Raw genomic sequence first — 19127 nt, 5'->3', positions numbered from 1 at the left:
GTGCATTGTTTTTGAAATCAAAGAACGGAATCATACAACTACTGGAATATCAAAACATACACAGCCATGATCAGACACCCCACGCACACATAGGGAGATAACCGTTCTCCGATACGAGCGCCCTTCCAGAATATTCCAGAAAATCCGGTCTTGTATCCGTCCAGCAAGGAGGGCATTTTCTCATGCAAATAGGCACAGGTACAGCAAAATAGCAGAATGAGCACGATAATCTCTGAAAAATCAAAGATGGCAGCCTACCCATCATTGTACAGCCACAATTCCCTTACCATCACGTCTCAGAGAAAGAATCTGTCTTTTTGTCAACAACGATGGATTTGAACGAATATGCACAAAACGTAGCATCACGAAGGTGCAAATAGGAAAAAAGGAATACAGAGTGAATGGAACAAACAATGCAGCCAAATTGGTCATTCATGGAAAATACACAAAGTTTACTTGGCACGAGCTCTCATCTGTCTTCTCTTACGTCGCAGACGTCGCATACGTTTCTTTGCCCACTTAGCTCTCATTCTACAGACTTGTTACGATTCCATGCTCTCAATAAATAGTCCACAAATCGTTCTAACTGTCCACTTGCCTACCTCTTTCAATGAACGGAATTGTGAGAAAAGAAACCAAACAAGAATTGACCCCCTGGATGTATTGGAATCTTGCTGATTTTATCGGTTTTCAATGATCCCCATTTATTAACAGGCAAGAGATTTTTTAGAGGAGGATAATACGATGTTGTTACCTATTTTGATTTCGAATTGAATGCTCAGAGCACAGACTGAATATTGGAACCAATTTACTAATCTTTGAATGGGAAGTCACTTTGAATACTCCATCGCATTTCCCTGCACATGTAGCTTGTTTTTTCATAACCAAAACTATTTTTTCCTCTTGGGAGTTTCAATCATCACTCTTATATCACAATAATTCAAGGTTTTATGCTTTCATCATTTAAAATCCAATTTGGAGATATCGTAAAGTCAATATCCCTCCCTATCCCGTTCAGCTCTGCATCTTTGGAAGAATCTATTCAAGTAGCATTCAAACTCAAGGACAAGAGCATCCTTGGCTTGCGGTATCCCAAGTCTGAAGATATCTTGTTTTTGGACGAGATGACGACTAAAGAGTTGTTTTTAGGGGTCTTAAAAGATACAGAAAAGCCACTTCTGCTTGTTTTTCATAGTGAGATATAAATTCGAAAGTGAATATCGTAGATACTTTAAGTAATTATAGAAGTAAGGAAATAGTGGTGGAAAAGGACCAACTGATTGAGTACTTAACGTAGGATTATGTATTGATATCAAAAGTAGTTCTTTAAACTTTCAAGAGCCCTTCACTCCCAAGTCGCTATCTCGTTTATCTACATTATTCTTTTGTGTATCAAAGAATCGAATGGATGATCGTTAGTCAGCTTCAATTTATTCGTTGGAGGAGTTCTTTGGTTGTAGCACTGAAACTCCACTCTCTATGGATCTACTGTATCAAAAATTAACAAATCTAGTTGAAATCCCCTTATCGCAGCGCCTTCGTTCCTTGTTTTCTCTCATTGCGAACGGCAGTGATCGAGCTTCCTTTCCTCAACTTCAAAACATATTCGAATTTTTATACTGGCAAGAAGCCTGCTACTTTTCCACCGGAAAGTTCTGTTCCAATCTCCAGTAGGAAAGCAGCAATCTTCTGATTTATAGCCCTCATTTCTCTGCTGTCGCTCGATCCATGACGGATCTTCTTCGTTCCGATTACGATTATCCAAAATACAGTGTGTCATTCACACAAGTTTTATTTTGGCTGATCGGCCGTGGATCTTTTCTCTTTACCCCTGTTTTTTATGGCTCTCCCAGCGAAGAACTGCTGAAAGCCTGCTCGAATTCGATGCAGGAAGAGCTGGTAGTTTTATACAAGCCATATGAAGTCCGATCAAATGTGGAATATGTATATTATTTATCGGACTTGTTCGCGTCTATCTATAAGGATTTGTCGCTGAATCTTTTTTTCTTTGATGAATTTGTGGAGGATCTGTCTGGATATGTGAATAATGATGGCACTGTGAACGATGAAGATTTTATTAACGAGTTTTATAGTTTGTTGAATGGTTCGGAAGAGGAGGAAGAGGAGGAGGAGAAAAACGAGAAGATTGCTATCAAAATCGATATCTTTTGCGAAGTGTTTTTGACACTCTTTCATGAAGATGAATCGAGTGAAGCAATTGATTTTGTGTATGTTGTTACTTTTATGAGTCTGCTGCTCTTTCTTATTTTCAAAGACATCGAAGAGGCGGCTTCTCTTTTGCTGTCCTATTTGGTTGATACGAGCAATCAGAATATTGTTCCGCGTTCCTCCTTGGAACTCTTTTTGCATTGCATTACTTGGCTCATGATTGAAATGAATGTGAATCCTCAAGAAAAGGAGCGAGAAAGGGAGAATGAGAATGAAAAGGTGATTGAGAATGAAAACGAAAACAAGAATGAGGATGAAAACAAGAACAAGGAAGAAACCACTAGCGAAACCATTAAAGAAGAAGAAGAAGAAGATATTCTTTCCATTCTCTCCATTTCTCCCAAATTACGCGAACAAAAGCAGAAGATCGTGGAGAATCTGCTGGATTGCGTTCTCTTATTCGCATCACCCACCCACTTTCAGAATCCCATATTACGCGATCAGATCCAAAAGGAAATGGATGGACAGGACGGAATCCATTACAGCGTGGAAACGCTTTTGATTGAACATATCTTTATGGGAATTATGCAGCGATGGAGCTACGAACAGCTCGTCGATTGCCTCATGCAACTGTTCCAAGTCCCCAATTTGGACGCCTTGTTGGGAGATCCGTTCCATAACCCGTATCCCGTGGAGGAAATGGTAAAGGAAGCCAAGGAAATCGAAATCGAAATCGAAATCGAAACCGAAACCGAATCGGTCGAGCCTGTTTCGAGCGATTCGAGTGATCACATTCAACTGTTTTCGACCAATAGTTCGATCGGTTTGGCGCTACATGTATCGATTCTCCCCTGAAATTCTCACCGCCTAGTATTTATCTCGGCAATGGAGCGCGTATTACGGCTTCTCCTCGCTCACCACGTCGCAGCTGCTTAGCAGTTTCGCTTCCTTCTGCACTTCGTATGAAGCTCGAGATAATATGTTCTATTCGGAGTTCTCCGAGTTCCTGCAAGCCACACTCCCTTCGATCGAACTCTCACGACGTCATTGCACACTGTTTCACATTCTCACACACGACGAGTCGGTGCGAATCGACCGTTTCGAATTGCTGTTTGTGCTGTTCTTTTTCTGCAAGGATGCCGATGCTGCTTCCAATAGCGAAGCGATCTTTAATGTTTTGCTGTTCCCTTCCAGCAACTATTCTGAAGGCATCACTTCGTTCGATCCGTTCACACGAGCGGTTGTCACCCTCATTCACATCATGCTGCCTCAATTGTTAACGTACTTCCAGCAGGACGATCAGAAATTAATCGATTCGATCAACGCACAGCTGTTTGCGAGTTGTGCGGGTGGTCAAAAAGTGTCGACGATTTCAAAGGACTTGTTTTTGCAGAACGCGTGGAAATCGTTCCGAATCGATGAGTTGATTCGGTATGGCCGAGCTCGACTCAATCAGCACGTGAAAAAGCTTCAAGCGACTTTAGGCATGTCATCAGTCAATCTAGAATCTTTGAATTCAGTATTGAATTGTGTGTGTCCGAAGGATTCGATGAGTCCAGCAGAGTTCATTGATGTGCGAATAATCGAAGTTTTGCTGATTTGTAGATGATGGATAATCACTTCCCCTTAGCTGCATTCTCTACTTTGCACGAAGTGCGGAAGGCACAGTTACTCGCTTTATCCTCTCTCTTGTCTGCATGCGATGGAACGATTTCGAAAGTGTCGGTGTTGGGATCCTTGTCGATTATTCTTGAACAAAATCGCTCCGATATTTGGAATTCGTTACTGTCGATCGTGTTTCCTTCTGGATCCACTCCCGATCCTTCGTTACTGCGTCAGTTACTGTACTCCTTCATTACCATGAGTCTCTACGTTCAGTAATCGATTTCATTGCGATTCATTGCATAGAATCGACTCCTATTCTCCAAAGCTGCTCGCCTTCTATGAGAAGCCAATCAATGAACTTATTGCTTCCTTGCCTCAGCCTCTGTCTGTGGACTCCATTCGTCAGCTCCTCTATGATCATTATCCTTTATTCCTGCCTGTCAGCTATTTCCCATATCTCACAATTCGGCCTGTGATTTACTTCAATGCGATGATGAATCTTCGCTATCTGAGCGGCATTGGCGACATTCTCTTCACCCGTCTCGTTGAATACATTGATCATTACAAGCACTCTATTCTAACGCAGAGCGACTTCATCCATTTCATTGAACGGGTCTCGGGCAATAAGCCAGTGGACCTTCAGAACGTGGTCGAAATCTTCTCTCGGATTTACGCGTGCTGCCAGTCGCTCCAGCCGAATTGTCTCGGCGTGGACAGCACCACGCTTATTTCCATGCTCAGCGCGTTGTATCCCAACAACACCGCGGTGGGGCTGCGGATCTGCGAGCGTTGGCAGGGTCCCATTGTGTACTCTACTGTGAAAACCTTCCTAGAGTGCGTGTACTGCGTGCTCGACGAGTTCTTCCTCTGCTTCGACGTGACGGTCGTGACGTTGGATCAGATCGCAACGAACGTCGCGACTGCCTGCTTCCAAACGTTCGGGTTATCGACTTCCGACTCGCTGTCGCAGGATCAGTTCATACGATGGCTGAAGAGCAACGGGCCGTTCTCGATCTCCAAAGACAGCAGCGTGGTGTCGGTGTATCCGCATCCGAATCGACCGCAGCAGTGGCTCATCACGTACGACGTGCTGAGTCAGGCTGTTTCGCCGCAATTGCTGCAAGCGCGCGGGATGTACGCCTCGGAAGACGCTTCCCAAGCCGATCTGCAGATGTGCTGAGCCGTTGCATGAGCGTAATCCGTAGATGTCTCGATGCTTTGCAGTCCTTCGCGGCCGAAATGAGTTTCAGCAACTGCAACGACGCGATCGCGGAGTGTATTTTGATGCAGGCGGGAGCCGATGGCGCCGTGGCGCGCAGCAGTTTTGTCTCTTCCGTTTCGAAGCTCATGCTGGAGCGATTCCGCGAGCACATGAGCGAAGAATGCGAGCTGCGACTGGAGTCGTCGGTTCGGAGTCTCTCCGATGGCAGCGACGACGAAAGCCTTCGAACGGGCTTGTCGCAAGTGTTCGACTGTCTGGATGTGAACGCGACGCACCTCGTGGACGCGCATCAACTCATCGCGCTGCTCTGTCTTCTCAGCGAGGGCGATATGGACAGTCGTCTCTTCTTTATGATCGCGCAGAGCTCGCCGCAGCTCGGCGATATCACCTACGTGAAGAGCATGACGCCCATCATTCGCGCCTTCTTTCTCTTCTTCGATCATCTCCTCCCCGCCGTTTTCTATTTCAAACACGTCCGGTTTCCACGTTTCTCCCATCTAGACGACCCCCTTGCTGCTCGCTCGCGTTTTCAACACCAAGCTGAAGGAGATGACCGAGGACGGCATTCTCGAAGTCCCCGACGTCGTTCGTCTGCTCCACGCGGAGCTCGTCAACTTCAGCGAGACGCTCAGCTTCGTCACCAAGACCGAAAAGACCGATTCCCGCTCGCTCTCGGAGGTGTTGCTCACGCTCTCCCTCAACAACCGCGACGGCTTCTTCCTGCATTCGCTGCTGCTCGCGCCGCCAGCGCCGCAGCGCGTTTGCCACTTCTTAACGGAGAAATGCGCGAAGAAGTCGCAGCGAAGCCGCGGATTGGCGCAAGTCCGGCTCAACAGCGTGCTGCTTCGCGATGAATTGCGTAGACTCTTCTCGCTGCTGCAGGTCACGCTGCCGATCCACTCGCTGGTGCAGCTGGAGAAGCATTTGCTGGAGGAAGTCGGCGGGAAGGCGGAGATTTTGGTGGGAACGCGCGCGGGGAATGACGAGTAGTACGAAGATTTGATCGCGGCGCTGATGCCGTTCGCGGATTATGGGAGTTCGGAGCCGATGGAAGTGTGTCGTGGAGTGTACTCGATGCTGCGCGCGCTGAGTGGGAATGAAGAGCCGACGGTTTCCTTTGTCATAAAGCGAATTCAAGTGTTTGTTTCCATGGGGCTGTGGATGCTGCACAAGCAGACGCTCCTCTCGGCTTCGCAGGTCGAGGCGTTGTTGCACGAGATGCTGGATCTGGAAGGAGAGGAAGCGACGGTTTCGGAGAATAATTTTGTTGGAGGGTGCTTGATTCAGAGCATTACCCCGTCATCGCTAAATATGCAACGATTTATTGCGATGTTGCTCAAGCAGGCAGGAGGAAATCTTGCCCGCATTTGGGAAGGGGAAATGCCAGAGTTTTGTTAATACTAACAATGCAAGCGAGGTATCGGACAATTTGGTCGTTTTACTTGTTTGTTCAAAACCAACGGATTGGCGCACGACGGGGGTGGAAATACAGCGTGGATTGATTGATAGACAATAAAATAGAGTTTTTAGAATTGTAAAAACGAGATTCTGCCGTGAATTCCAGGGAATCAAGGTTTTCTATCAACAAAAAAAGGTTTCAATAACCGTGATACTTTTAGATTATTAAAAATAGTGTCTTTCGGAAGTTTATATTATGCTCCCCGATGATTTATTACAATATATAATGAATAATAATATCGCCGTGTTGGCAAAGTGGGATTTCTCAAAGAGTTACATAATTATAGGTGTTCTCAAGGAATGAGCAGTTCGGAAAATATTGTTGCTGTATGCTCTATTTATACAATTAAATAAAGGTTGTGGATTGGAAATTTACAGGAAATTACCATCGAGGGTCAGCCAGTATGTTCATTCGAATTCTTATAATAAGTTGTAGATATTAAATGTGTCATACTGGTCGGAAAGAACGCATCAGTGGAAATATATCTTCCTCGCTCTTCCATTGAAGTATTATATAATGGAGTATAGTTCTATTAATATTTTTAAATTTAAGATTTCAACAGACTCATTATTTTTGGGAGGGGCGAAAAATAAAAGACTGTTAGAAGCAATTCAAAATTATCATTATCTTGTTCAGGCTTACGAAAACATAGAAAAATTTAATACTGATGAGGATAAATCAAATTTTTATTACTCATTTTTGAATATTATCAAACGGAACAACGCGATTGGTGATGATGTGCTCCCATCGGAGGGAGATTATTCGGACGCAAGCCAACGCTCCAAACGTGATGCAACAGACATAAACAGTGAAAAATCCCTAACAAATAGGAGTGAAAGATTCCCATCCGAGGGGAGTGTAACCAAACGAAGACGAATGATGAAAGAGTAAAATAGGACGAATTTCGATAAAATCGTAGCTTAACAATTCAAGAAGATGTGACTCTTCTGATTGAGAATCCCGCTTTAGCTCGTTGCGATGTCTGCAAATATCCGTTGTCAGGTAATGAGAACACCACGTTTATTTGTGATCAGTGTAATAAACAATTTCATTTTCGATGCATTTGGGGTGAATTTTATCTTGGCGAAGAAAGAAATTGGAGAAAGGCATTGCGGGCTCCTCGAAAGTGGATTTGTGGATCCTGCCTGGTGAAAAGGAATATCATGATATATTATGCGTATCGAAATGAATGGCTGAATGTCTTTGTGATGTCATACAATCATCGAACTCGCAGTCATATCGTGAAATGGAGACAAGACATGCGAGTTATTTCGCTAGGAAACTGGCGAGTTCGATTGTGTGAAGACACGGATACGTTTGAACAGAACATCGAGAACACGACTTCGAATGAAAGCGTGATTATAAAGAACAACAATAATGGAATCCGCTCATATAAGCAAATGTCTGAATGGAATAAAGTTGAATCGTTGGGTTATCATACGTTTCCACAAATTGTTTCATTTGAATTGAATGCGTGAGTCGTAGTTGAGTTTCCGAATGGGCACGTGCCCTGTGGACCGAACGGTCACAACAATTTTGATGCGACGCTATGGAATGAATCACACCATCGAAGTGTTGACCATTCTGAACGGAGATTCGATTATTTCTGCGAAATGGGTGCCCCAATCTCGCTTGAAAGCATCGGCTCAGAAGGAATTGGATCGATACTTGACTCGATGCTATTTGTTCTCACCGATTTGGAAATTCATTGTGAATGTGGCGGAAGTGATTGTGGATGAACTCTGTTGATTTGTAGGAAAGTCATTTATACAAAACATTCTCTCCTCTCTTTCTTGCTTCCAGTGCAGTTCATTCCACTCTCAATATCGGAACCATCTGTGCGAGTTGTCGCAGCCACATTGAAAAGGATCTTGTGGTGTGCTGTCGCAAATGTCTTTCAAAGTATCACAAGGAGTGTTGGAATGGAACCACTCTGCGACGCACCGAAAAACTCATTTGCAGCCACTGCCAAATGTATCCGAATGATCCCGATCGATCGTTGATTTCCTCCGATATTATGGTCTATTTCGAGACGGGCCAATCCGCTCATATCACGCTGAATCAACTCGCGTTGCTGCCGAATGGAACCGAGTTGGTGGCTCGACAGAAGCGCGAGAATGAGCAGTTTGTGAATCGAAAGCAATCTGGAAACCAGCAGCACCGTAGTTCGTTCGTCGTGTTGTTTGATTTGCAGTTACAAAATCGAAGTTGGTTCCGTTGTTGTCGTGTGTCTTGCGAAACGGATATAGCGGCGATGAGCTCCATTCCGTTTTTTCCTCGAATGTATCCAATTTTATTGTTCTATTCATTCTTTCCGATTTGATGTTGTAGCGGCACAAAACATTCGATATGTTGTCTGCCTTGGATTGTTATCATTGCGTCACGTTGTTAACCACTCCCTATTGCGAGGATCGCATTCTGATTGTGTGCGTTTTTGGATCGATTGATTCGCAGGCGTGCGTTCTTCATCAATTGCTTTCGGAGAATCGATTTCAGTCGGTGGCGATGATCATTTGTCCCGATTCGCTCGTGTTCAAATGGTACGAAACGCTTTGCGAATACTCAAATCTCAAAGTCGGAGTTTTCTCAAGTTGGCGTTCCCCAATTTTAAACTATACTTTCAGATAATTCGCAGCAGCGTCGATTCCAAATGGATTCCTACATCGGCAGTTCACGAAGGGCGAAAACCACTGAATTTAACATCTTTATCATTTCAAACCAGGCGTTCCGATCCAGAACGCGCGACGACAATGATAATTTCAAGCTGCTGAACATTTCCTGCCTCATTTTGGATAATTTTTCGTACTTCTTTCCAGATCGAAAAGTGAGCGAATAGATCATCGGAAGAGTGTTTAACGAGCGTTTCCTTTCTGGAGAACGAGAAAGAACTGAACGATCAACTCGCCGATTTGGAGTAGTTTGTTTTTCCGCTTTTCAAACGCAGTTTCGATTTTCTGATCACATGCTGGCGGTTTGATCGAATTCCCGCGCAGATTCCCGTTTATTTTATTGACTTCCTTCGCAACTATTATCAGAACCACACGACCTTGCGCTTCATCGCTGACCTCCCCTCTCTCAACAGGAAAGCCCTCTTTTCCAATCTCTCCGGCTATTCCGATCCCAGCGATCTCGCCACTGCGATCCGGAATGGCAAAATCCCGACCTTTATTACGCTCTTCCAGCGTTCCATCGGTGCAGATTCGTCGTTCGAAGCCTGCATTCTTTGCCCCTATTCCAACGTCCAGATCCAATGTCTGAACGCGCTGAATGCGCGCTGGGGATTCGTGATGCAGGCCAAAACGCGCAGCGAGATGATGGACGATGTGATCACCAGCGTTTATTTCGAAACCATTAAAATCTTAACGCATCCGTTTTTATCCGGTGCGTCGGAAGAAGCGATTTTAGAGACGATGGGAGGAGGGTCGTGGGAGGATTGTTTCGCGAAGGCCAGCTCGAAAGTGGCGTTTCTCGACTCCTACATTGGACAGGTCGAATTGGGCGATCGAACTGATGGCTAGAAATCGCAGAGTTGCGTGTTTGTGTATTGCAGCTCGCTTTTGATGTGTCTGAATCTCGAGCGCTACTTCCGATCGAAAAAGGTCAAACTCGAATGGTTTTTATTCTTATTCTCGTTTAATCGCAGCTTATTCGGAATCCACACCCTTCAAGAATGCAATTCTGCCGTGAAACGGATCAACTACCATTCGGGAGCGATTCCCTGCGTCGTTCTGCTCGGTCCGCTCCCCAGCAGCATTCATCTGCCTCTCGAAACCGTCCAAGAAGTCTTTATCTTCCACAGCGAAATGAACCTGGATTCCGACGTGACAGAGCTGGAATCGACGTTCAACATTCCGCGGTCGGCTCGGATTTATCGACTGATTACCGCGTGTTCCCTCGAAATGAATCTCCTGCTTCCCGACAAGCACGTAGCCAAGGAGTTTCAGTATTTAATTAATCGTGGAACCAACAAATTCGTTTCCACGCTCAAGTCGAGATTCGTTTTTTGGCGTAACGCACAGGAATTCGTTTCTGAGCTATTCGCAGCCTTCCTATTCCGCCTTCTTCGCCAGCCAGTTCAATTTCTTCCAGTCCGGATCCATTTTCCCGCTTTGTCTTGACAGAAAAACCCACGCTTTCACGGAGACGTCGATGGAGCTGATCGTTTCGTTTGTCGAAGCCGCTGATTTCTAGAAGGCTTTCGTCGCCCCTGCGAATCCGTCGAAATCGGTGGAACTCCCCGCGGTTTCCACGAAGTATCAGGAAGTGCTGGTGTCGATTTGGAACGGTACCCGCGGGGAAAGAGCGTTAGGAGTAGCGACGACGGAGTACGCGTCAATCGCGTCGGAGATCGTGGAGTTGATTCCGCAGTGCATTCAGAAGAATGAATCCTGCTTGTCGAATCTGGAGAAGTCCGAGCTGGAAGCGTGTTCGCTGTCGGATTTGCTGATTTGCCACTATTTGAGCCGTCTTTTAGAAATCGATCCGGAAGAGATCAATTCGATGCGTTTCTTGAAGAAGAAAAAAACCAAAGTGCAGGAAGGAGATAATTTCTCTGCGATTGCGAAAGTAGGGAGGATGAGAAGCAGGGGGATGACGCGTAGTTTATGTTGTTTAGAGAGTACTTGTTTCGGATTCGGACAGCGATGAGGTTGAATAACTACTGGATTGTCCTGCCCTATCAAGATATCTATCGAAGAAGCCAACAATAATCTGTGATGGTTGCTGCTGGTGCTATTGTTGTATTATTATTACTATAATTATTATTATTTTTTTTATTGTTTATTATTCTTATTATTAATATTAACATTTATATTAATATGAGTATTGAAAGGAACTATCTATGTTTTGTTTTCTAAGTTTAGTTAGTTTTTTCAACATTGTTTGTGTCATACAATATATACCGTGCATCCATTTCAAACTCTCTGATGTTTGTAATGGTACAAGTAGATGTACCCTGAATATATACATAGATAATTTAATTGATTGATTGATTCTCGTATAATGATTACCAAAATGCCAAATATCAAAAAGACAAAGTCAGTTTAATTCCATTATTTTTATTATTACGGAAACACAAGAATATTGTGACGATTCTCTATTAGTACGCCACTCTCCCTTGCGGAAACCATTGTTTTTCGTCATGAGTGTGAAGATGGTTATGCACTCCATCTTTGGGGTTTTAAACTGACTTTTCATGATCCCCTTATGACGCAGTGCAGTGACGACTTAGTCAAAATATTTTTAAATAGCGGCATGAATTCAGTCAAAATAAAACCAATAGGAAACGTTTTGAAACGTTTACCAATTGAATATAAACTGACTATTCATCCAATCAAAAAGGTAAAACCAAGAAACATCCAGAATTGCTTCCTCCGTAAAATAGATGGTTTTTCATGGCTGATGTGTAACGGGAAATTTAAATTGTGTATTTGGAGCACCATGATCGAACAATGAAATTGCTATGTGCTCTCCCCTCTACAGAATAATAATCTCTGAGTATTTTATGAAGCAGGGATATATTTAAATGGGCCAATGATGCTTCGTTGTTCCATTCACCTTGTGGACGGGATATATTTGTTAATCCCTATGCGATAAATCTCCATTGTCTTTTTGTTTCATTTTCAACTCTTTCTTGTTTGCTAAATGGTCTCAGACGAGATTATAGTTTCTGGTCCCTCTGTTCCCGAAACAAGGCCAATTCCCGACACAGACCGGTTTAAGCCTTGCCATCGGGCAGGCTACATTTCTAAAACTCTCCCTGGAGCCAAGTCTGATGCATCGAGCAAGCAGACTTCTGCTTCGCGTGCGGGAGACCAATCCTTTTTGTCTGTGAAACTTTCTCACATGGTAGCTTTGATGCGAAACACACTCGAAATTCGAGACAGGTCGTTTGGGTCCAAAATTTACTCAACCTGCTTTTCAGCAGCGTCTGCCATCGACTGGTTACTAATCAACGGATTTGTAGATAGTCGTACCGAAGGGCAGCACATGTGCCAGGAATTGCTCGATTCCCAGGTATTTGTTGCCCTGACAAAAGTGGATGGCCGTTTTTTGGTAAATTGTGAACTGCCTGCCTCATGGCTAGGACACTAGTGATCTGTATGCATTCGCAGTGGATTTGCAGCTACCCTCGTCCCATGTTTCTTCAGGGGTCACACCCTGGCTTTTCTCAGCGCATGTAAAATCAAATTCATATCCAATGAAACCAATCTTTTTCTGTATTTTGTTTTTTGTGATTTTCGCCCTGGTTTCTTAACGGCACTATTATTTTCTCTCTTCCAAAAGCTTCTCTACTCGAAGCAGCTATTAATTCACGCGATACTAAGCAGATAGCATCGTTGCTGAGTGAACTTCGTCAGCAAACGTTTTACCACCTTCTTTTCCGCAGCGGAGGTCAGTGGAAAGAGCGGAAACGAATCGATCGACACGGAAACTATGTTTCAGTTTTGCTGTGCATTTACTGCAGATCCTCGTCGAAAAGCCTATTTCTCAGCTTGGAAACTACAATATCCTTCGATCAACTCGTGAGATAAGTGGCGATGCCGAGGAAGTCTATCGAGACCTTCTCATTGGCGATCTTCAGGGCTATCCAATCCGCGGCCGAGCTCGATGGGAGAAACGACTTTCTCGTGAAGAGGTAATCGCGGTCATCGAAGGAGTCTGCAACGAAGAGCGAATTCCGTTCGTTCGGAAACTCCTCGACAAGAAGAATCGAAGCAATCCCGCGGAAGATAACTCGGTGATTTTGAAGGAATGGAAGAAGTTAGGTGGAGTGTATCGAGGAGGCCGCACTTGTTGAATCGATCGTTGCTTGTGAGAAATAGACGATGGAATTCCGCAAGGCGTTCGGGTCATTCACCGATTCATGAAGAGTGGGAGCGGTTTTGCTTCGGCTCGTGATTTGCTGCTTCTCCAAGATCACTATCGCACCGAGGATGGCTGCTATGTGATTTATGAAGTCAGCGTGAATGGAGAAATCCCGACGACCGCAACCACGGCATCGAAAAACACGTATGTTCGAGCTGAAGTGCTCTTGTGCGCGTATATGTTGATTCCTACTGGAAGAGATGTTTGAGATTGCGCATGTTTTTGACGTAGAAATGCCGATTCAGCATGTTTTGCCAGTACAACGATTACCAATCCTTGCTGTTGATGTTGTTGAAAACCAAGCCATTAATCACTTGCGATGTCACGGGCATTCGAGTACGCGATTTCGCTTGTTCACTAGCAGCACATCCCATTGGGAGAACGGCCTGCAAGCGCCGATACTCCGAGCACCACTTCCGAGACCATCGAGTCTGTGATTCCGGAGCAGATTTCCGCGCCCCTTCAAGTGGAGGAAGTGGTGGAGGAGAAGCATCCGCATGTCCATGTGACATTGGAGGACTTCCAGGTGCAAGCGATTTTGGGAAGAGGGTAGAAGCGGAGAACCGGGTTGACTGTAGTGGGTATGGAAAGGTTCTGCACGTGCTCAACGTCAAAACGGGCAAGTATTACGCGATGAAAGTTTTGAAGAAGGACGAAATCGTGCGAAGAAGGCAAGTGAGTCGCACCAAAATCGAGCGGACCATTCTGGAGAAAGCCAATTTCCCGTTCATTACTCGATTGTATTACGCGTATCAAACTCCGTACCGTCTCTATATGGTGATGGACTACATGCAATGCGGAGATTTGTTCACGCATTTGTCTCACTTCGGACTGTTTTCTGAGGAACGAACTCGCTTGTACGTGGCTGAAATCGTTCTCGCGTTGGATCATCTGCATTCGATGGGGATTATTTACGTTCGAATTCGCGTTTTACTTCTCACACACAGAGAGATCTGAAACCGGAGAATGTGCTTCTCGGCACGGATGGCCACATCAAACTCGCGGATTTCGGCCTTTCTCGTTACTACAACTTCAAGGAAGATTTGAAAATCCCAATCAACGAATTGCGTTCTTACAGTTACTGCGGAACTGAGCAATACATGGCTGTATTCTAAAGATAGAATCGTTGATTGATAGCCGGAAATGCTGCTGCGACGACCTCACACCGAAGCGATTGATTGGTGGTCGTTAGGCATTCTGTTATGCGAATGTCTGACTGGAACCCATCCATTCCAAGGCCATTCTCATCACGTTTGAGTGTTTTGAAATGATAATGGGAAGCAAACGCTGAATAACATCATGAATGCTGCAGCAACGCCTCGAATTCGCGGCGTTTCAATGGATGCTCGGTCGCTGATTCTTCGTCTTTTAGAGCGAGATCCTTCACGGCGTCTCGGCTCCAATGAATTGGGCGTGTGAGTGATTTGGATGCGTGAATCATGAAAGAGAGGGGATTAAAAGTCATCCGTTTTTTGCGTGTCTCGACTGGAATGCAGTGCTTCATAAGCAGGTCAATGTCCCGTTCATTCCCCATGTGGACGGCCCGCTTGATTACAAGTACTTTGATCGAATGATTCCTGGAGTAAGGGGTGTGGGGATTGGACTGAAATGCAGTCAATGATTGTGGAATCGGTTTGTTCTCCGCAGAATCCTCCGTCTGAGATGGAGTTGCAGCTTCGGATTCGGCACGAACAGGAGCGGCCGGCGATGGAGAATCCGCGGAATCATAAGCGAACTCGAACGCCGAGTATTGAATTGGACACTCGATATATTGGATTTGAATATTCATGCGATTGATATCAATGCTGTGTTTGTTAGAAAGGGTTGAGTATGGTGTTGTTGTTGTGTGTGTGTGAAAGAGAATTAGATATGGGAAGAGGGATGAGTGGATGTGAGAAGGTGAAATGTGTTGGTAATTTGGGTAATTGGTTGGTTAGTTTTTCATCACATTCCAAGATTCATTTTTTCACTTATTGCTTTACAAATCTACAGAGTCATACCTACATTGCTCCACACATCCATTGTTCCAACAAACACCCCATCAAATTGCATTAAACGAAATCTTCTACTGGTCCATCAGCAGCACGGGCGTTCGGTCCGTCGCGGGCTTCGCCGCATCCGCCACCGCATCGACCACCTGCGAGAACTTATCTCTCTTCAAATACAGCCGCAGCTCGTCCTTTCTCACCATCTCCGCCAACTCCTCCACCATGCTTCGAATCTGCTCCATCTCCGCGCTCTGCAGCCATCGATCCATATTGAATCCCTTCAAGCACAGATGGTTCTGCGTCAAATACGACGCCGTCACCGCGAACGGCTCGCGCGAGCTCTCATTATACGTCACCACCGTGCAATCCCTTTTCTTCACGCCCCTCGCTCGCTCCTACTTCAATAAGCGGCACGTATTCGTCATCGTCGCGCCGCCACGGCCGTTCAGCGCCAGCTTCGGCGTCGGGAGGTCCTCCATGATGCGCTTGAAGTCCTACAGTGGACGGGTTTGCAGGATCGTACCACGCCGTGGAGCTGCGATTCGCGAACGATCACATCGCCGCCCATCGACTCCACCAGGCGGAACAGCTGCGAGTACTCGCCGCAGTCGGGAACCACGTTGATCGTTTTGATGCCACGCGATTTGCACAGCTGCAGCACCGCGAGGCCCACCGCAGACGACGCATCGTTCTGCATGATGAAGTCGCCGCTCTTCAGGGGAGCGAAGTCGGCGAGGAGTCTGTAGGCGAGTCCTGCGCTCTTGAGCAGAGATGCAGAGATCTCAGAGGGAATGCCTTCGGGGGCACGGAGCACTTGGTCCTCGGACACGACGATCTGCTCGCTCCAGGTGCCTTCCAGTGAGCCAGAGACAAAAATCGATACCCTGAACAGGTCTGGCCAACATCACGGTGTCGAGCTCCTTGAAGGCGGTCACGTCTTCTCCGATCTTCTGGATGATTCCCACTCCCTCACTTCCAGCCACGGACGGGAAGGAGACACCCATGGGGTTCTTTCCTGCAATCTAAACCTAACGAATTCAATTGGCTCCCCGCACCGTGCTCAAGTCAAAGCCTGTAATCGGAGAAGCAATCATGCGGACTTGGAGATCTTTCTTACCAACTTCCTTCAGTTGAGTCTTTTGCACCCTAAACGATCAGACACATAGATTCACGATAAAACTTTAACACACTAGTAGGACAGCCATACTTCTGGAAAACGGCAGAATTCACGGTGCTAGCCAAACGACAGAAGGAGGGCTTGAGCATAACGCTCTTCATAGCAGCAATCGCAGCCATATTAATCTCAGATGTGTGATATTTACTACGAAAAAGGTGAACAATCAGATTTATGAAATAGGGACAGCGCTGCTCCGATCTGCCCCAATTTTATGTGAGCCCTATTTTAATTCGCATGATTCTATAATGATTCGGAGGTTTCATTTGGGCCATAGGAGGATGATTTGGGGATTAGAGAGATGGGCAGAGTTTTCATAGGAGGCAGGTTAATGTAGCGTTTGGAGGGTTGTATGAATATGGGAGATATCTGTATGAAGGACACAGCACATTATTGATAAAAACGGAGAAATTCGAAATTGCAGAAATCAAACATTGCTTTGGATGATGATTTCTCAGATTTTATCTATTTTTTCTCAAAGAAACACATCTTCTAGAGATTTACACTTCTAGCTAGGCGTAATGAATAAGAAATCATGATGTGAATCAGTCCTAAGCTCGTAGAAAAGAGCTGCCAATATGAGAAAATTGAATATTACGCCAATTTACCTACTTGCAATCATTTCAATGAACTATTTCTTCCTTCGCAGCGTCAACAACTCGCTTTCTCAGAAAACTATTTGTACTCATGCCCAAGTTGTTCGGATCGCCTTCTAAAAAGAGGAAGCGTCCAGAAAGAATTAACAACAAGGGACCAAGTCAGGAGTTGAACATGTTCATCGAATGCCCAATTTGTGGTTGCAGTGTACTGCACTGGAGGACCACTGTTCTCACGTCTAGGTGAAACGGTCCAATATCGAGTGGCATGTGGAATTTTGTCTAAAGTCGAAGGAAGCAACACAGCCAATCAACGAAGAAACGAGTCCAACTCAAGAACCGAATACAAAAGAACCCTCTGAGAATTTGGAGGCAAAATGTACTTTATCAAAACCGGGGAATGATCAAGCTCAACGAGATACTCGTCAGCCTCTAGCAGATCGCATGCGACCGACATCCTTCGCCGAACTTCAAGTGACCATCAACTTGCGTGGTGAGTCGTAGGGCAACGAGGAGTTATTTGCGGAAGGCTCTGTCGTTCGGACACTTCTGGAGAAAGATCCACCTCCCTCGTTTATCCTTTGCGGCCCTTCTGGCTGTGGCAAAACCACTGTAGCATATATAATCTCAAAACAAACAACCTGCCCCTTTAAATCACTCTCCTGCTGCACGAGCGACCTCAAAGAGGTCCGCTCCGTGTTAGACGAATGTGACAAGGTGTTTTTCAGCACCAAAACCCCCACAATTCTCTTTCTCGACGAAATCCACCGGTTCAGCAAGAACCAGCAGGACGTTTTTCTACCGTACGTGGAGTCGGGCAAGCTCGTTCTGATCGGCGCGACCACAGAGAACCCTTCCTTTTCCATTATTCCTGTTCGATTGTGTCTCCGTCTTTTGAAATAGGCGCTTCTCTCGCGTTGCCGCGTTTTTCCACTCCAGCTTCTGTCGAGCGATGCTTTGCTCCACGTTTTGGAGCACGCTTTAGCCACAGATTCCATTCTTCGCGAGCTTCAAGTCGATTTCTTTCCACTCATTGAATGCAGGTGTCTGTCGATGACGCGTTGCTTCGCGAAATTAGTCTTCGGAGCGACGGCGATGCTCGTCGCGCGCTCAATTCGTTGGAATCCTGCGTTCTCTTCGCTTCCCACTCCCCCTCCAAGTTTCCTTTCCTCCTTTTTTTGTTTTCAGACACGCTTCTCCTTCTCTGCTTCGCTCTGTTCTATGCGAAGACAAACAACCAATCCGTTACGACCGTCACGGCGAGGAGCATTTCAACTGCATCTCCGCCCTCCACAAATCCATGGTCCCATCCACTCTTTCCACTCATCCAGAGAGGCTCCGATGTCCACGCTGCGCTCTACTGGCTTTCTCGCATGCTGGAGGGCGGCGAGGATCCGCTCTACGTCGCTCGTCGCCTCATTCGCTTTGCTACGGAGGACGTGGGACTCGCCGATCTGCAAGCGTTGTCGCTCGCTGTGCGATGCTACCAGGAATGCGAGTGGCTCGGAAGACCGCTCTGCTTCACGATCCTCGCGCAGTGCGTGTCATATTTGGCGCTCACAGCGAAATCGAACGAGCTATATCTAGCGTATGGGAAGGCCGTTGATGTGGTTCATGACACTGGGATGCTCCCCATTCCGCAAAGTATCCAGAAGTCGGAGATGTTGAAAGAAGAAGAAAAAGAAGAAAAGAAGAAAAATGCGGAGAAACAGGAAATGGAAGAGAAGAATGGGGATGAGAAGAAGGAAGTGAATTTGGGAGAATCAAAAACGAGTGGGAATGAATTGTATCGGTGGGGAGAATCAATGTTACCGCAAGAATTGGAAGGAAGCGTGTTTATGGATGTGGAAAGAGCTTTGAGAGATTTGAGAGAACCGAGTCTAAAGAAAGCGTACGATACAGACAAGGGAAAAGAGAAAGGAAAGGAAGAAGAAGAACCTCTCGAGGAAGATGCAAATAAAGTGGAGCTGCCATTAGAGAAACGAGCAAGGCTTGAGTTAAAAAAGAATGACGAGTGAATATAAAAATTGAATCTGTTTGTGAGAAA

General features: G+C 45.7%; 5 protein-coding genes; 2 read left to right on the top strand and 3 right to left on the bottom strand.

Annotated features, from left to right (window-relative positions):
- Positions 1–70: 70 nt before the first annotated feature.
- GSBLH_T00001550001 (uncharacterized protein) lies at positions 71–262 on the bottom strand (the record flags this gene model as incomplete). Its single annotated transcript, XM_013039968.1, has 1 exon — positions 71–262. The coding sequence occupies one exon, from the start codon at positions 260–262 to the stop codon at positions 71–73; it is 192 nt and encodes a 63-aa protein (XP_012895422.1).
- Positions 263–3933: 3671 nt separating this feature from the next.
- GSBLH_T00001548001 (uncharacterized protein) lies at positions 3934–4195 on the bottom strand (the record flags this gene model as incomplete). XM_013039967.1 has 1 exon in its annotated part: positions 3934–4195. The coding sequence occupies one exon, from the start codon at positions 4193–4195 to the stop codon at positions 4067–4069; it is 129 nt and encodes a 42-aa protein (XP_012895421.1). The 3' UTR covers positions 3934–4066.
- Positions 4196–13568: 9373 nt separating this feature from the next.
- GSBLH_T00001547001 (uncharacterized protein) lies at positions 13569–14943 on the top strand (the record flags this gene model as incomplete). Its single annotated transcript, XM_013039966.1, has 5 exons — positions 13569–14237; positions 14270–14428; positions 14460–14573; positions 14604–14737; positions 14769–14943. The coding sequence occupies 5 exons, from the start codon at positions 13569–13571 to the stop codon at positions 14941–14943; spliced, it is 1251 nt and encodes a 416-aa protein (XP_012895420.1).
- A 444-nt stretch (positions 14944–15387) lies between these two features.
- On the bottom strand, positions 15388–16615 carry GSBLH_T00001546001 (uncharacterized protein; the record flags this gene model as incomplete). XM_013039965.1 has 6 exons in its annotated part: positions 16491–16615; positions 16366–16456; positions 16194–16332; positions 15834–16162; positions 15710–15804; positions 15388–15679 (listed from the first exon to the last, which is right to left on the bottom strand). Exons 1-6 carry the CDS (start codon positions 16574–16576, stop codon positions 15388–15390), a joined length of 1032 nt encoding a protein of 343 aa, XP_012895419.1. The 5' UTR covers positions 16577–16615.
- Positions 16616–17524: 909 nt separating this feature from the next.
- Positions 17525–19098, top strand: GSBLH_T00001545001 (uncharacterized protein; the record flags this gene model as incomplete). The annotated part of the gene is made up of 6 exons (XM_013039964.1): positions 17525–17554; positions 17585–17953; positions 17984–18094; positions 18124–18239; positions 18269–18383; positions 18412–19098. 6 exons carry the CDS (start codon positions 17525–17527, stop codon positions 19096–19098), a joined length of 1428 nt encoding a protein of 475 aa, XP_012895418.1.
- Between the last annotated feature and the right edge of the window lie 29 nt (positions 19099–19127).

The sequence above is a fragment of the Blastocystis hominis genome, assembly GCF_000151665.1.
Source record: "Blastocystis hominis, Singapore isolate B (sub-type 7) whole genome shotgun sequence assembly, scaffold_12".
Lineage (NCBI taxonomy): Eukaryota > Bigyra > Opalinata > Blastocystidae > Blastocystis > Blastocystis hominis.
This window is presented reverse-complemented; position numbering and strand designations above follow the sequence as displayed.